Source organism: Bos mutus, chromosome 8 (assembly GCF_027580195.1).
Source record: "Bos mutus isolate GX-2022 chromosome 8, NWIPB_WYAK_1.1, whole genome shotgun sequence".
NCBI lineage: Eukaryota > Metazoa > Chordata > Mammalia > Artiodactyla > Bovidae > Bos > Bos mutus.
The window spans coordinates 36,874,397-36,888,431 of record NC_091624.1 but is presented as its reverse complement, the minus strand read 5'-3'; the positions used below and the strand labels follow the sequence as shown (position 1 = coordinate 36,888,431).

At 53.5% G+C, this 14,035-nt stretch overlaps 1 protein-coding gene across 2 annotated transcripts in view; it reads left to right on the top strand.

Annotated features, from left to right (window-relative positions):
* Positions 1-14,035, top strand: part of DNAI1 (dynein axonemal intermediate chain 1) — a 68,424-nt gene that overhangs the window by 50,270 nt on the left and 4,119 nt on the right. Inside the window, exons 13-18 of one of the 2 annotated variants that reach the window (XM_005903039.3) lie at positions 2,871-3,118; positions 8,682-8,771; positions 8,900-8,987; positions 9,518-9,597; positions 11,131-11,279; positions 11,384-11,483. In XM_005903039.3, coding sequence (XP_005903101.3) covers positions 2,871-3,118; positions 8,682-8,771; positions 8,900-8,987; positions 9,518-9,597; positions 11,131-11,279; positions 11,384-11,483 — 755 coding nt within the window. Of the gene's footprint in view, positions 1-2,870; positions 3,119-8,681; positions 8,772-8,899; positions 8,988-9,517; positions 9,598-11,130; positions 11,280-11,360; positions 11,484-14,035 lie in introns of both variants that reach the window. The other variant, XM_070375441.1, reaches the window with a different exon arrangement.

The following is a 14,035-nucleotide window of genomic DNA, read 5'->3' as shown; positions in this document are numbered from 1 at the left end:
GAGGGATTATTTGCTTTGCCAGACACCCCATTGCCCCCAAATGTCCGGTGCCCCCTTGCCCTTCTTTCTCTACCTTCATGTAAAGTTTGGATTCGTGCTGTTACCCTGAGCAGGGTAACTAAACAGGATATTGGGTGTGACGAGCATCAAGTGATAGGTCTCATGTACTTGGGCACATCATTTCTACCCCCTGGGCCTCAGTTTGAAGTGAAAGTGTTAGTTGCTCAGTCATGTCTGACTCTGCAAACCCATGGACTGTAACCCGCCAGGCTCCTCTGTCCATGGGATTTCCCAGACAAGAATACTGGAGTGGGTAGCCATTCCCTTCTCCAGGGTATCTTCCTGACCCAGGATGGAACCCAGGTCTCCTGCATTGTAGGCAAATTCTTCTTTACTCTCTGAGCCACCAGGGCTTCAGTTTATCCACCTATATAATCTGGGGGCCATAGTTCAGCATCTGGTGGTTCTGGGAGCAGGTCAGAGATGTTCACACTGCAGAGTTACTGAGCCAACCTAGGGTTTCCAACCCTCCTTTCCTGGTTCCACTGGTCATGAAGGTTCTGTGCACATTTGTGGCAGGGCAGGGGCTGCTGGAAGTGTGTCTAGAAAAAGCAAGTCATCACTGCTGTCCCTCAAGAGACCAGATCCCTGGGGCATAGTGAGAGCAAGTGTGGGGATCACGCCCACCTTTGACCCTTGGGGCAGCAAGGAGAGCATCCAAATCCTTAGCCTGAGCATCTGTCACCCAACTGCCCACCTTTTCATTCACCCTCCTGCCTGCCCACTCCTCCCATCAGTCTTGCTTGGCATCCAGGCCACAGGGCGTCCAGGGCATCGACAACTCACCTCCGGCCTGGCAGTTAATAGTTTGATTACCTGGCGAGGGCTTGCCCATTCAGCCTCAGGGGTCTGGCTCCCTGTCACCACACCAGGAGCTGCCGAGGGCAGGCCCATGTCTCCAGAGGGCTGTGTCTGTCCCTGCCAGGCCCCGATCAGGATTTGGGTAAATGAACAAAAGGAGCTACAAGGGACTGTTCCACTGCTCAGCTCACTTTCCTTCATGGTCTGGTTGGGAAAGACACTCCCCTCAGCCAGCTGTAGAACTCTCCCGAAATTGAACAGTCAGCTCTTGGGGCTTACCCTGGACCCTGTGAGGTGAGGTACTGCCAGCTCCCATCCCCTACTGGCTCGGGGACATGCCAGGTGCAGGGTGACCAGCCCGGCCTCCTCACTTTCCCCGGAGCAGAAGCCTTTTCCTTCCTGAACCACGGTGTGGTTCAGGCTGGTCCCTGGTACCTTCCACTCCAGGGGCAGCCACTCCTTACATAGGAAGCCGCCCGTGCCCGTGACCGGGGAGGGCTTCTGTTGACAAGTAGCCACAGCAAGGGAAGATGGGCTTCCCTGCAGGCAGCTGCGCTGGTGGGTGTGCCAGCTTGCTCATTGCAGGCCACCCTGGCTCCCAGGAAGCGTCAGCTCTGTCTGCAGCAGGCCCAGGGTGAGGGTACCTGGGACGGTGGTAGTTAGCTCATGCCCACAGCCTGGGGAGCCCAGCCCAGTCACTTGCTCCCCCAAAAAAGGGGCAGCCTTAGGAATAAGAATGACTCAGCAAAACTTACCAAGTTGGGGCTGCCTCCCTTTCTTTCTCACCCACGGGCTCCACACCTCAGGACTGGCCGTTTTGTTGGGAGGGCCCGGTCTGTAGTTGCAGGGGTCAGAGGAGCTAGCCCTGGAGGCCCAAGGGAGAGCCTTTGTGTCAGCTAAAAGGCTGCCTTAGCGTAGGGCCCCCAAGACGGGGGCAGGGGGTTGTTCTAGACATCCGCCTCGCCAGCTCTGGCTCCTCTGAGCTTGGGAAGGGTCCTGGGCTGGTGGCGGGAGAGCCAGAACTGAGGGCAGGGGCTGTGTTCTGTTCAATGACTGCATGATCATGATGGGCGCTGGGTCAGCAGAGAATGAAAGACTGGTATCACCCCCTCGCTGGGGGTGGGCAGGGAGAAGGACGTCTGCTGAGCGGCCCACTGTCGACCACCAAACACTGTGCCCAGGCCAGAGGGACAGATAACATGGTGGCCTACCAAAGCCCCACTGGCTGACCTGGGACTTCTCGAATCTGGGAGTAAGCGTAGAGCTAGGCTTCCCGGGTAGCTCAAACAGTAAAGAAACCACCCACAATGCAGGAGACCTCGGTCAGGAAGATCCCCTGGAAGAGGGCATGGCAACCCATTCCAGTATTCTTGCCTGGAGAATCCTATGGACAGAGGACCCTGGCAGGGCTAAAGGCTACAGTCCATGAGGTCGCACAGAGTCAGACACGACTGAGCAACTGACACTTTCACTTTAGAGCTAGGGCTCGGCTGCAACTGGGGACTGTGGGGCCGGAGGGTATGGGAAGATGCCCATAGGTGGCTAGTGTGGGACCACACAGACAATTCCATGTTAGTCCAGATGGAACCCCTGTCCTTGGCTGGGAATGAGGGGTACACAGCCATTATCCCAGCACCTAAGCACAACAGATGGGCTGGGCATCTAGGGATACTGCTCCGTCCCAAGCCCACCCACATCCTTCACATAACAACTCTTTGAGCTGGCAACCCCCTTTCCTATACCCCCAGGGAGACTAAGGAGAATGACTGTCCATCCCTCAAGTACACCTGGTCACCTTGTCTGTTGCACCCACTGCTGAACCCCAAGGAGGGGGTGGGCCAAGCCTCATGGTTCCATTTTGCAGACGGAGAAGATGAAGACCAGAGAGGACCCCCCCTCACCTCCCCACACTCTCTGTGGGAGACAGAGGGGGGCAGGGCTTGTTGGCCCTGTCGGGGAGGGGCTGGGACTTGGACCCTCCAACCACCGCCACCTCTTCCCCGGGACAGATGACTTCATGAAGCAGAGCCGTGGCATGCTGCTCTTATACAGCATGAAGAACCCCAGCTTCCCCGAATACATCTTCAGCAGCGAGAGCGGCATCATGTGCCTGGACATGCACGTGGACCACCCCTACCTGGTGGTGGTGGGCCACTACGATGGCAACGTGGCCATTTACAACCTCAAGAAGCCCCACTCCCAGCCCTCCTTCCGCAGCTCAGCCAAGTCTGGCAAGCACACGGACCCCGTGTGGCAGGTCAGCCTCGGGACCGGGTGGGAGGAGTGGGTGTGGCTGAGCGGCAGTGGGTGGGCCTGGGAGCCATGGGAGGAAGGGACCTTGGGGAGGAGAGGGCCACAGACCAGGGGTTGGGGACGACAGCTACCGGCTTAGAGGCCAAGGAGCTGGGTGTGAAAAGAGCAGAGGTGAGTATCAGGAGGCAAGAGGGTCTGCTGTAAAGGTGGTGGTCTCCTGCCCATCCATCTGCTAAGGACCTCGGATCTCTGAGGAGTGCTGCTCAATGACTCAGATTCGGTGGCTGGACGGCTCTGGGCCTGATGGCCCTCCGCTGAGTATGTTAAGGGCTCCAGGGGTCTACGAAAAGTGAAAGTGTTAGTCGCTCAGTTATGTCTGATTCTTTGTGACCCCATGGACTATAGCCCGCCAGGCTACTCTGTTCATCGGATTCTCCAGGCAATGGCCATGCCCTTCTCCAGGGGATCTTCCTGACCCAGGGATCAAACCCAATTCTCCGGCATTGCGAGCAGATTCTTTACCCTCTGAGCTACCCAGGAAGCCAGGGGTCTATGGTCTTCCTCAACTGCCCACAGGGACTCTGTTCTGCCATCGGCTAGATTTGAGGGATCTCCTAGAGAAGGGTAGGTGCTGCTGGTTCTCTGCCTTCCAGGTGGGGCTGTAAGACCTGGCAGGTGGGGCCTGTGAGTACCCAGCTTCTCCAGATAGGCATGGAATGGGACCATTGTGGTTGCTGGGGCTGGATTTCACCCTGACTTTGCGTCTCCACCTTACTGCGCTGGAAGTAGGTTTCACAGTTTCGTTCTCAGAGCCTCTTAGCTCTGGCTTCACAGCCCTTCATCACTGTGTTCCAAAGGTGTCCCTCCTTCTGAGCCCGGGCACCCTCGCGCCGTGGTCTGGCCTGGGAGAATCTAAGCACACATTTCTGTCTCAAGTTGCCCAAGGCCTCTGGGGGCTCAGACAGTGCTGGGGTCTGTCTTCTCATTGTCCTCTGCCCCCTGCCCTGACAGGGTCTTCCCGCGGGCTCTGCACCCCTGCCTGTCTGGCCCTGAAATTCCTGAGTCACATGGATGCCCAGGCCCTGGCTTTTGGCCCCCAGACAGGCCTGAGCAGAAGGAGGGTTGTCCAGGCACAGGGGAAGTGGGGGCCTCTCAGCTTCATCCTTTACCCGGATCTGGGGCACAGGAAGGAGGCACCTCCTCCCACCAAATACCCTCCCCTCAACTAAGGCCAGAGTCAGAATTGCAGCTTCAGGGGTTCTCTCCTCTGGAAAGCCTACCTCCTGAGTCATCGCGTCCAGGCACACGGGGCTCCAGACGTGGGGAGGATGTCTGCAGAGACATTAAAGCCCAGGGAGAGAAAAGACTTGCTTTGATCAAACTAAACCAGCATCAGACCTGCCCTTGCTTTGCCAGCTCAAACACACAGCCCAGGGCCAAGCACAGAGCATCTCAGGGTGGCATGACTCTCCACAAGCCCAGAAGAGGGCGAGAGGCCGAGGCCAACCAGCCTACTCCCTCTCTGCTCTGTTCTCAGAATCAAATAGCAAGTTGGAGAGAGAAGTGGGGCTCACAGGAGACCGTTCCCCCTTCCCTGGACGGGTGCCAGGGAGACTGGATAGGGTGGCCTTCTGTTCTCCCACCATCCTTTCAGGAGAACAGGGCTGCTGCCTTTGCAAAACCGAAGACTCCGAGTTCTTGGCTGCAATCAGGGCTTGTGACGTGGGAGGGGCCTGCCTGTCTCTGTCTCTTTTAACGACTTCCTGTTCTCTTCCTTCGCTTGCTCTCATTCCCTCCCCGCTTCCTCATTCGTCTCTTCATTCATCCATTCATTCAGCAACTCCTGCCTGTTCACTCCTCTGGAGGCTGACGATGCTCAAGGATTTGGTCTCCGGAGTTCCTGGTGGGGACACACAGCAGCCAAGGTTGAGCAGATAGGGCATGCACTAAGTGCCAAGGAGGGCTGAGGATTGTCCAAAGTGCTGGGGGATGAGAAGCAGGGACCGGAAGGCCAAGGAGGTCTTCCTAAAGGAAGAAGCACCTGAGCAGAATTGTGAAGCATGAGGAAGCATGCACTGATGAAGAAGGCTGCAAAGGGGTCACATGCACCAGAAAGACACGGGCCCAAGCAGAGGGGCCTGCTGGGAAATGACGCAGCGCGGGGAGCACAGTATGCAGGACAGGGAGGAGCAGCAGGACCTGAGAAGAGCCTAACTGCCCAGTCCTGAGTGTGCTTCTCCAGCAAGGAGGAAGCTTGGATTCTACATGTCAGTGGTCTCAAATGAAGTGTTAGTGCATGTGTGCTAAGTTGCTTCAGTCGTGTCCGACTCTTCATAACCCCATGGACTGTAAAGCCTGCCATGCCCCTCTGTTCATGGGATTCTCCATGCAAGAATACTAGAGTGGGTTGCCATTTCCCCCTCCAGGGGATCTCCTTGACCCAGGGATCGAACCCACGTCCCTACATCTCCTGCATTGGCAGGAGAGTTCTTTACCACTAGTGCCATCTGGGAAGCCTAGTGTTAGTGAAGTACAGAAGCTCAATGTATTAGAAAGATGAGAGTGGGGCTGCTCTGATAAGATCAGGGTCCTGATTGCTTGAGGGTCCCCTGTCATCACTCCCCATGTCCCCTGAGCTACTTTCCCAAGGCTCCAAGAGCTCCTCCCAGCATAATTTGAAAATCACTGTCCAACCATCAGAGGATTTGGGAGCAAAGAAATCCCACAGTCATGCAATGTCCTGGAGATATCTTCCAGCTGCAGCATGAGACAGCTTAAGACTGAGCCACAACAGGGCAGTGGAGATGAAAATGAGAAAATAGGGTTGAGGGCTGTTGAGGAGTAAAATCAAGAGAAGGAAGTGACTGGCTGGCTATGGGGGAAGGGAAAGTTGGTGATGGCACCTGAAACTCTGGTTTGGGACAACCTTTAGGATGCCACAGAATTCTGGCCAGAAGTTAATACAAGAAGCCAGAAGAGGCGTCTTACAGGCAGTGGTTGTATATCCGGGAGCTTGAAAAAGAGCTGGGGCTTGTGAAGGAGGTGTCAGAGACATCAAAGTCTTAGGTCCTTCTTCAAGGGACTATGTCCTGGGAGAAATCAGAGAGATTGTTTTCAATCTCAAAAGCCAGGCTGGGGGCCAAAGGACTTTGTTCTGTTGGTAACAGGGAGCCATGGAAAGTTTTGGAGCCAGGGACTCCAAAGGGGACATGGTTCTGGTCCCACGGCACAGGCCGCCTCCCATCTGGGTAGAGTAGCCCTGTTCAGGCCTGGCTGGGAAGCCCCAACCAGCAGCACTCTGCAGGATGTGTGTGTGTGTGTGTGTGTGTGTCTGTGTATCCTCTGCTACACTGGGGTAGGAGGCAGGAAGGATATGAGCAGACCCTGGGGTCAAACACGCCTGCCCTGATGAGAGAACGCAGAAGAGAAGCAATCAGTGATGCAGGCCTCTGTTTCCTCCCTAACGCCTGCTTCCTGGGCATTCATTCATTCTCTCAGTCCCACTTCCACCTGCCCCCTCTATGCCCTCTTTATTCCTACCCTCCCACCTCCACTCCAGGAGCATGTGTGCAACTTGCACACACACACACATACACACACACCTGCAAATACACGCACCACCCCCAACTGGGCATCAGGCTGCTAAGTGGGGTGTGAAATACAATCTCCATGTGCGCCAGCGGCCACTCATTAAACACTTCCCTTTGCAGCTCCCCTGTGCCTCTTATTGTCTGGCCTTTGACACCCCCATCCGCTCCCCCCTTTAAAGGGACTACCTTTACGCAGAAGAGGGAGCTGTCTCCGCATCAGGACTGCTCTGACTTGTGCCTCACAGGCTGTGCGGTGTTCTAGGCCTCTTGGCAAAAACACAAAAGAGCAGCCTGCCCAGACAGGCCCAGGCAGGACAAGGTCCGCCCTCCTGCAGCTCTGACAGCCAGGCCTGGTGGAGGGGTGGGGGGTCCCCCGGAGAAGAAATCCCCTCCACACCCCCACCCCACGTACACTGCTCAAGAGCCAGGTTACAACTGTGGTTCCAGACAGCACCCCTGGATTCCCGTCCACCCTCACTGGGCCTCTCCTTGTGACAGGGGAAAGATGGTGGTCCCAGTGCAGGAGGCCTGGAGGCTGGAAAGCTCTGGGCACCCAGCCCCGCCCCAGCCCTCCCGGACACAGCTCTGCTGGGCCTCCACATCTGGCAACAGAAACTTGAGCCTCAAGCGTGTCATCTTCATAAGACAACAGCTCTGTCTCCAAAACACTTTCCCATATGTTTGCTTCCAGCCCGGAGAAGATGGGTGGGGAAGGATTATTAACCCCAATTTGCAGCTGGAGAAATGCAGCTCATATCTGAGATGCTAGGAGCAAGATTTTAGAAGCAGGAGCTAGTGGTGAAGTGAAGGTGGGAACAGAAGAAAGGCTACCTGGAGAAAAACCAAGCCTGGATGGGGAGGGAAGCAAGCAGGAAAAAGCCCCCCAAGAACCTTGGGACCTTGATTCCTAGGATGATGGCTATTACTTATTGAACACTTAATATCTGCAGTGTTCTGACCTAAGAGCTTCAAATTCATTATTTCATTTATTTCTTACAACAAACTCATGCTATTATGGTTTCTGTTTTAGAAATGAGGAAGCTGGTTGATGGGCTCTCGACGTAAGGAGGTCGAACGCAGAGCCACTGCTTTCTAACAACTTGTTACGAAAATAGCTTCCTATTCTGTGTTGGGGTTTGGGAGCTCCCCACCCCCTTTCCCATCCCATCCCCTTACTCCCCTCCACCAGTGGCTCAGACAGTAAAGATTCTGCCTGCAATGCAGGAGACCTGGGTTCGATCCCTGCATCGGGAAGATGCCCTGGAGAAGGGAATGGCAACCCACCCCAGTATTCTTGCATGGAGAATCCACATGGACAGAGGAGCCTGGTGGGCTACAGACCATGGGGTTGAAAGAGTCAGACACAACTGATCAACTCACACCACATACGCCCCACCCCCCATACCCCACCAGAAGAAGGGCTGTTCTACATCCAAACAGATTCCCAGGAGTTTTTCTAAAGGAGCAAAAAGGGGCCTGCAGATGGGGGTGTCTGAAAGTTAAGGTCACAATGGACACCCTCTTTCCCTTTGTAAACAGTATTTTTATACTTCATCCTCACCATCTCAGGTTTTATACATGGAATCCCACAAATGGGGGTTTTCTGTTCCTCCCCCTATGTGGGTGAGGGTGGGAAAAAGGTACATATTTAAAGAAAATAAAATTTAATAACAAGTTTCTCTAAACAAACAAACAAAAAACAGGGCTCCTAGCAGCCAACGCAGAGAGGAACCAGGTACCTCCACTGCTGAGCCCGGGGACCGGGGCAGTGCCCCACTGGCACGTTGCCTCAGGATGCTTGGGGTGGGGGAGCAGTGAGTGAGGAGGGAGGGCAGGCCCATCATGGGACCCTAGGAAATGGGCTCCCAGAACTGGCTTCTGGGCCTCAGAAGGGTCCTTGAGTGAGCCCTGCTCAGCTCGCAGCCCTAACCCGACACCCTCGCAGGGCCCCAGAGCTCACAGTGTGGGATGTTGCAGGTCAGGTGGCAGAAGGATGACATGGACCATAACCTCAACTTCTTCTCTGTGTCATCCGACGGCAGGATCGTGTCTTGGACGCTCGTGAAGGTGCGTGTTTCCCAGGAAGGGTCATGCAGGGGTGAAGATGGGGAGTGGTGGGAGCCAAATGGCAGGGGGACTCCAACCCTGCCTGTCCAGCCCCACGGGTGCGCCTCCCCCTCCCTGTGTGACCACAGAGCGAGCTGGTTCACACTGACGTCATCAAGCTGAAGGTGGAGGGCAGCACCACAGAAGGTCTCGAGGGCCTGCAGATACACACAGTGGGTAAGAGTCCCTACACCTCATCTCCAGCCCGGCCACATCCCCCTGGACCCAGGAGGTCTGGTCCTCCCTCTTTCTGCACACCCCACTTCCCCTCCTGCCGGGTAGGAGGAGGTAAGGAGAAAGCCTGGTCCTGAGCAGTCTGCAGACCCTCCCTGTTTATGCAGATCAGGCCCGGGTTTACCCAGATCCCATCCCTGTTTACTCAATTCCTCCCCTGTTTATGCAGACTGTATCCCTGTTTGCAGACCCTTTCCCTGTTTACCCTGACCCCGACCCTGTTTAACTCAATCCCCACCTTGTTTATCCAGGCCCCATTCCTGTCTGCAGAAGCCCTGGCCCGTTTGCAGAGTCCCAACTGCCGGGCTCTAGCAGCAGCCCAGGGACCCAGTTTCTGTTCGCCTGGCTGGCTCCGGCCCTCATAGTACCCAGACTCAGGTTGTCCCAGGGGAGGGCCTACTGGATAGAGGTGGATGCTGGGGGCCTCCTTCCCTTCCAGAACTGGCCTAAAGCAGTTCCCTCTTCTCCCGAAGGCTGCGGCACTGCCTTTGACTTCCACAGAGAGATCGACTACCTGTTTCTGGTGGGCACAGAGGAGGGAAAAATCTACAAGGTGAGGTAGCGCTGTGCCGATGCCAGCTTCTTACAGGGCCACTAGACCTGTCATTCTCAACAGACCATATTCGGATGGATCTGGGGGCTCATCAGTACCAGAAGGCTTTCTGGGGAAAGAGAATGCATTGCTTTCTTTTTTAAAAAATGTATTCATTTTTAATTGAAGGATAATTGCTTTACAGTATTGTGTTGGTTTCTGCCAAACATCAACATGAATCAGCCATAGGTATACATACATATGTCCCCTCCCAAAATGCATTTGTTGACCTGCTTGGGTGTCAGGAAGAGGGGCTGACTGCAGGACAGGAGATGAAGAACCTAGAGGGTGACTTGAGCCCAGCCTCGCATCTTTCCCTCGTGTCCTGCTCCCTGCCTGGGGGTGAAGGACGTACAGCTGGGCACGGGGGTTGCAGGGGAAGAGGCGGGGCTTGGAACATCCTGAAAAGACTTCCTAGAGGAGATCTGAAGTTGAGCTGCGCTTTGAAGGCTGGGTAACAAGAAAACCTATCTCTGAACACGGGGTTCATCCCAGCTGGTGGCGGGATGGAACTTTGTGGCCTGCTTCTGCCAGGTCTCAGAGTTAGTAGGTGAACATCCTTCTGAACCTTCATCCATCTAGAAATAACTCCGCTGCAAGCTTTTCTTAGGCTCAGAAACTCAGAATGTTAATTACAGGCAGCCTCCCGGGAGCCCCTGAGGCCCAGGCAGAGCGATCTGAATGCAAAAGACGTCCCCACCCCCCTTCTCCACCCCTGCTTGCGGCTGCTGGAGACAGGAAGAGACCAGTCAGTCACTCAGTCTCCTAGAGGGAGGAAGTAAAGGGCACAGTGGCCAGGGCAGGAAACCAAATGAGAAATCTGGAGACTGGGACTTGTTCCTGGCTCTGCACTTGCTTTTCTGGGAGCAAATGAAAGTGAAAGTGTTAGTCACTCAGTCATGTCTGACTCTTTGCAACCAACCCCATGGATTGTAGCCCACCAGGCTCCTCTGTTCATGGGATTCTCCAGACAAGAATACTGGAGTGGGTTGCCATGCCTTTCTCCAGGGGATCTTCCCAACGCAGGGATTGAACCCAGGTCTCCCACATTGCAGGTGGTTTCTTTACCATGTGAGACGCCAGGGAAGCCCCAAAATACTGGAGTGGTTGGCCTATCCCTTCTCCAGGGGATCTTCCGGATCCAGGAATTGAACCAGGGTTTCCTGCATTGCAGGCAGGTTCTTTATCAGCTGAGCTACCAGGGAAGCCTCAGGGAGGAAAGGCTGTTTCTGCCTGGCCTGGGATCCTCTGGGCAGACTTCCTTCACCCTCTAGGAAGGCTCCCCTGCCCAACCAAACCCCAGTTCCTTAAGCCCCTCCTTTCTCTCTGGTTGCTTTGAGGGTGAGAAGAACAGCCAAGAGCTTGGCCCCAGCTCAGCTGGGACAGTGAGGCGGGGCGGGGACAGAAGAGGAATCTCAGGGTCTGACCCTCCAGAGCCCCCTGGGGAAGTGGTGGCTGACCGCACTCACTCATGCTTCCCTACCCCCACCCCAGTGCTCCAAATCCTACTCCAGCCAGTTCCTCGACACCTATGATGCCCACAACATGGCCGTGGATGCCGTGTCCTGGAATCCCTACCATACCAAGGTCTTCATGTCCTGCAGCTCCGACTGGACAGTGAAGATATGGGACCACACCATCAAGTGAGGGGTCTGCCCTCCCTCAGGCTGAGCCCTGGGCGGGGACCAGTAGGGTCTGGCACCATGAGCCCTCTGTTCTCTCAGCTTTCCGCCCTTCCCCACTGCAGGACCCCGATGTTCATCTATGACCTCAATTCAGCTGTGGGAGATGTGGCCTGGGCACCGTACTCATCCACTGTGTTCGCAGCAGTCACCACCAACGGGAAGGTAAGTGCCCCTTTCCTGACCCTGCTGACCCCCTACTGAAGACAAGATGAGCCATCTCAGCTGTCCCTCCTGGAGTCCCACCCCAGGCCAAGGGCAGCTGGGGGAAGGCAGAACACAGGACTCTGTGTATCCTCAAGGGCCCAGGCCCCTCGGGGACCTGTCAAAAGAGGGGTCATTCAGGGACTTCCCTGGTGGTCCAGTGGTTAAAAATCCAACACAGGGGGATACAGGTTTGATCCCTGGTCCTGGAAGATTCCACATGCCATGAGGCAGCTAAGTCCGTGGGCCACAACTGTTGAACCCACCTGCTGCAACTACCGAAGCCCACATGCCTAGAGCCTGTGAGCCTCAACAAGAGAAGCCATTGCAATGAGAAGCCCACACACCACACTAGAGAGTAGCCCCATCTTGCTGCAACTAGAGGAAACCTGCGTGCAGGTAGAAGACCAGCACAGCCAAAAGTAAATAAATAAAAGAGGGATCTGTCATCCCATGAGGCCTGGAGGAGAGAGTGGAGCTGTTCACCTTGAAGGAGACAGCAAGATGGGAGATAAGATCCCATGAGGAGGAGCTAACTTCTCTGAGTGCCATGGGGAGGGAGCTACAGGGTGGCAGGTGCCAGCTTGATGTAAAGAGAAACTTATAAACCAGAGTCAACCTGCGGTCGAAATAGCATCTAAAAGGTAGTGAGGTCCCCATCCCTGGGAGTGTGCAAGCTGAGTCTGAGTGGGGAGATGGGAGGGGTCTGTGCAACAATAAGAATTGGTGAAAGCTCAAAAACAGCTTGTGGGGAAATTTTTTTGTGGGAAAGTTTTTGTGCAACATAATTTACTTATGGACTTTGATGTAAGCTGAGAGGCACCTACCAGGAAAAAATAGAGTGTATTAAGGCATCACCCTTAAGTCAGTCATTTATTTGCTGAACAAATGTCTAACCAAGGGCTAACTATGGCTCCCAACTCCAGGCCAGGGCCTGGTGGTTCAGTTGATTCACAGAGCTTATGTTCCAGTGAAGGGAAAGCAATAGAAAACAACAACCAAACTCCAATAGAGTTAAGTGCTAGGCAGAGATCAAAAGAGGATGACATGTGTACACCAGTGTTCACAGCCGCATTATTCATAACAGCCAAAAAAGTGGAAGCAACCCAAATGTCTGTAATTGATGAATGAGTAAACAATAAGTACTCTATCCATAAGAAGTGTTACTCAGCACTAATAAGGAATGTACTACTGATACATGCTACATCATGGATGAACACTGAAAGCATGCTTAGTTTAAGAAGCCAGTCTCAGAGACTTCCCTGGCTGTCCAGTGTTTAAGACTTCGCCTTCCAATGCAGGAGGTATAGGTTTGATCCCTGGTTGGGGAGCTGAGATCCCACATGCCTCCTGGCCAAAAAATACAAAACAGAAGGAATATTGTTAACATCTTCAATAAAAACATAGTCCACATCAAAAAAATCTTTAAAAAAATTAAGAAGCCAGTCACAAAAGACCAAACATTTTCTGATTCCATTTATGCTGGTCTAGAATAGGCAAATTTATAGAAATAAAGTAGATTTGTGGTTACCTAGGGAGACAGGGGTTAGGAAAAAGTGGGTATGACTGGTAATAGATACGTATAAGGGTTCTTTCTGGGGTGATGAAAATGTTCTATACTTGGTTGTGGTGATGGTTACATAACTGTGAACATACAAAAAAATGGGAATTGTATACTTTAAATGGGTAAATTTTATAGTATATGAATTATATCTCCACAAAGCTGTTATGGGGCTTCCCTGATAGCTCAGATGGTAAAGAATCCACCTGCAATGCAGGAGACCTGGGTTACATCCCTGGGTCAGAAAGATCCCCTGGAGAGGGGAATGGCTACCCATTTGTGCCAGGAAAATCCCATAGACAGAAGAGTCTGGCGGGCTACAGTCCATGGGGTTGCAAAGAGTCGGACATGACTAAGTGACTAACACTTTCATTTTCAAAGCTGTTATATCTTTAAAAATAGAGTGATGCAAAAAGAAAGGACTGGGTGGTCCTTTAGATAAAGTCGTCAGGGAAATCTTATTTAAAGAGGTGACATTCAAGTAGAGAGCTGGGTCACACAAAAGGGTCAGGTGAAGATGAGTGAGGCCTTCCAAAGGAACTGCTAGTGCAAATGCCCTGAGGGGAGAACAAGCTGGAAAGGTTTAAGGAACAGGAAGTTAGGGTGGCCAGGATCTTGTAGGCAAAGGGCTGAGAGCCTGAGATGAGAGCAAATGGTGCAGAATCGAGAGAAAGAAATCAGAATTTTTATGTAGCATGCCCAGGGAGACTATTGGAGGATTCCAGATTTTTTAAAGGTAAGTCTAGCTGCTAAACAGAGGATGGATAAGAGAAGGAGGGGAGATGAAGCGGGAAGACCAGTTAGGATGCTGCACAGTCTAGGCAAAACTTGCTAATGGTTTGGACTTACAATGCCGTAAAAATAAGATCCAACATTTGTTCAGCACCTATATAACAAGCACTGCCCAAGCACCTGACATATATTCATTTGGTAGAAACCCTGGCTCTGCTAC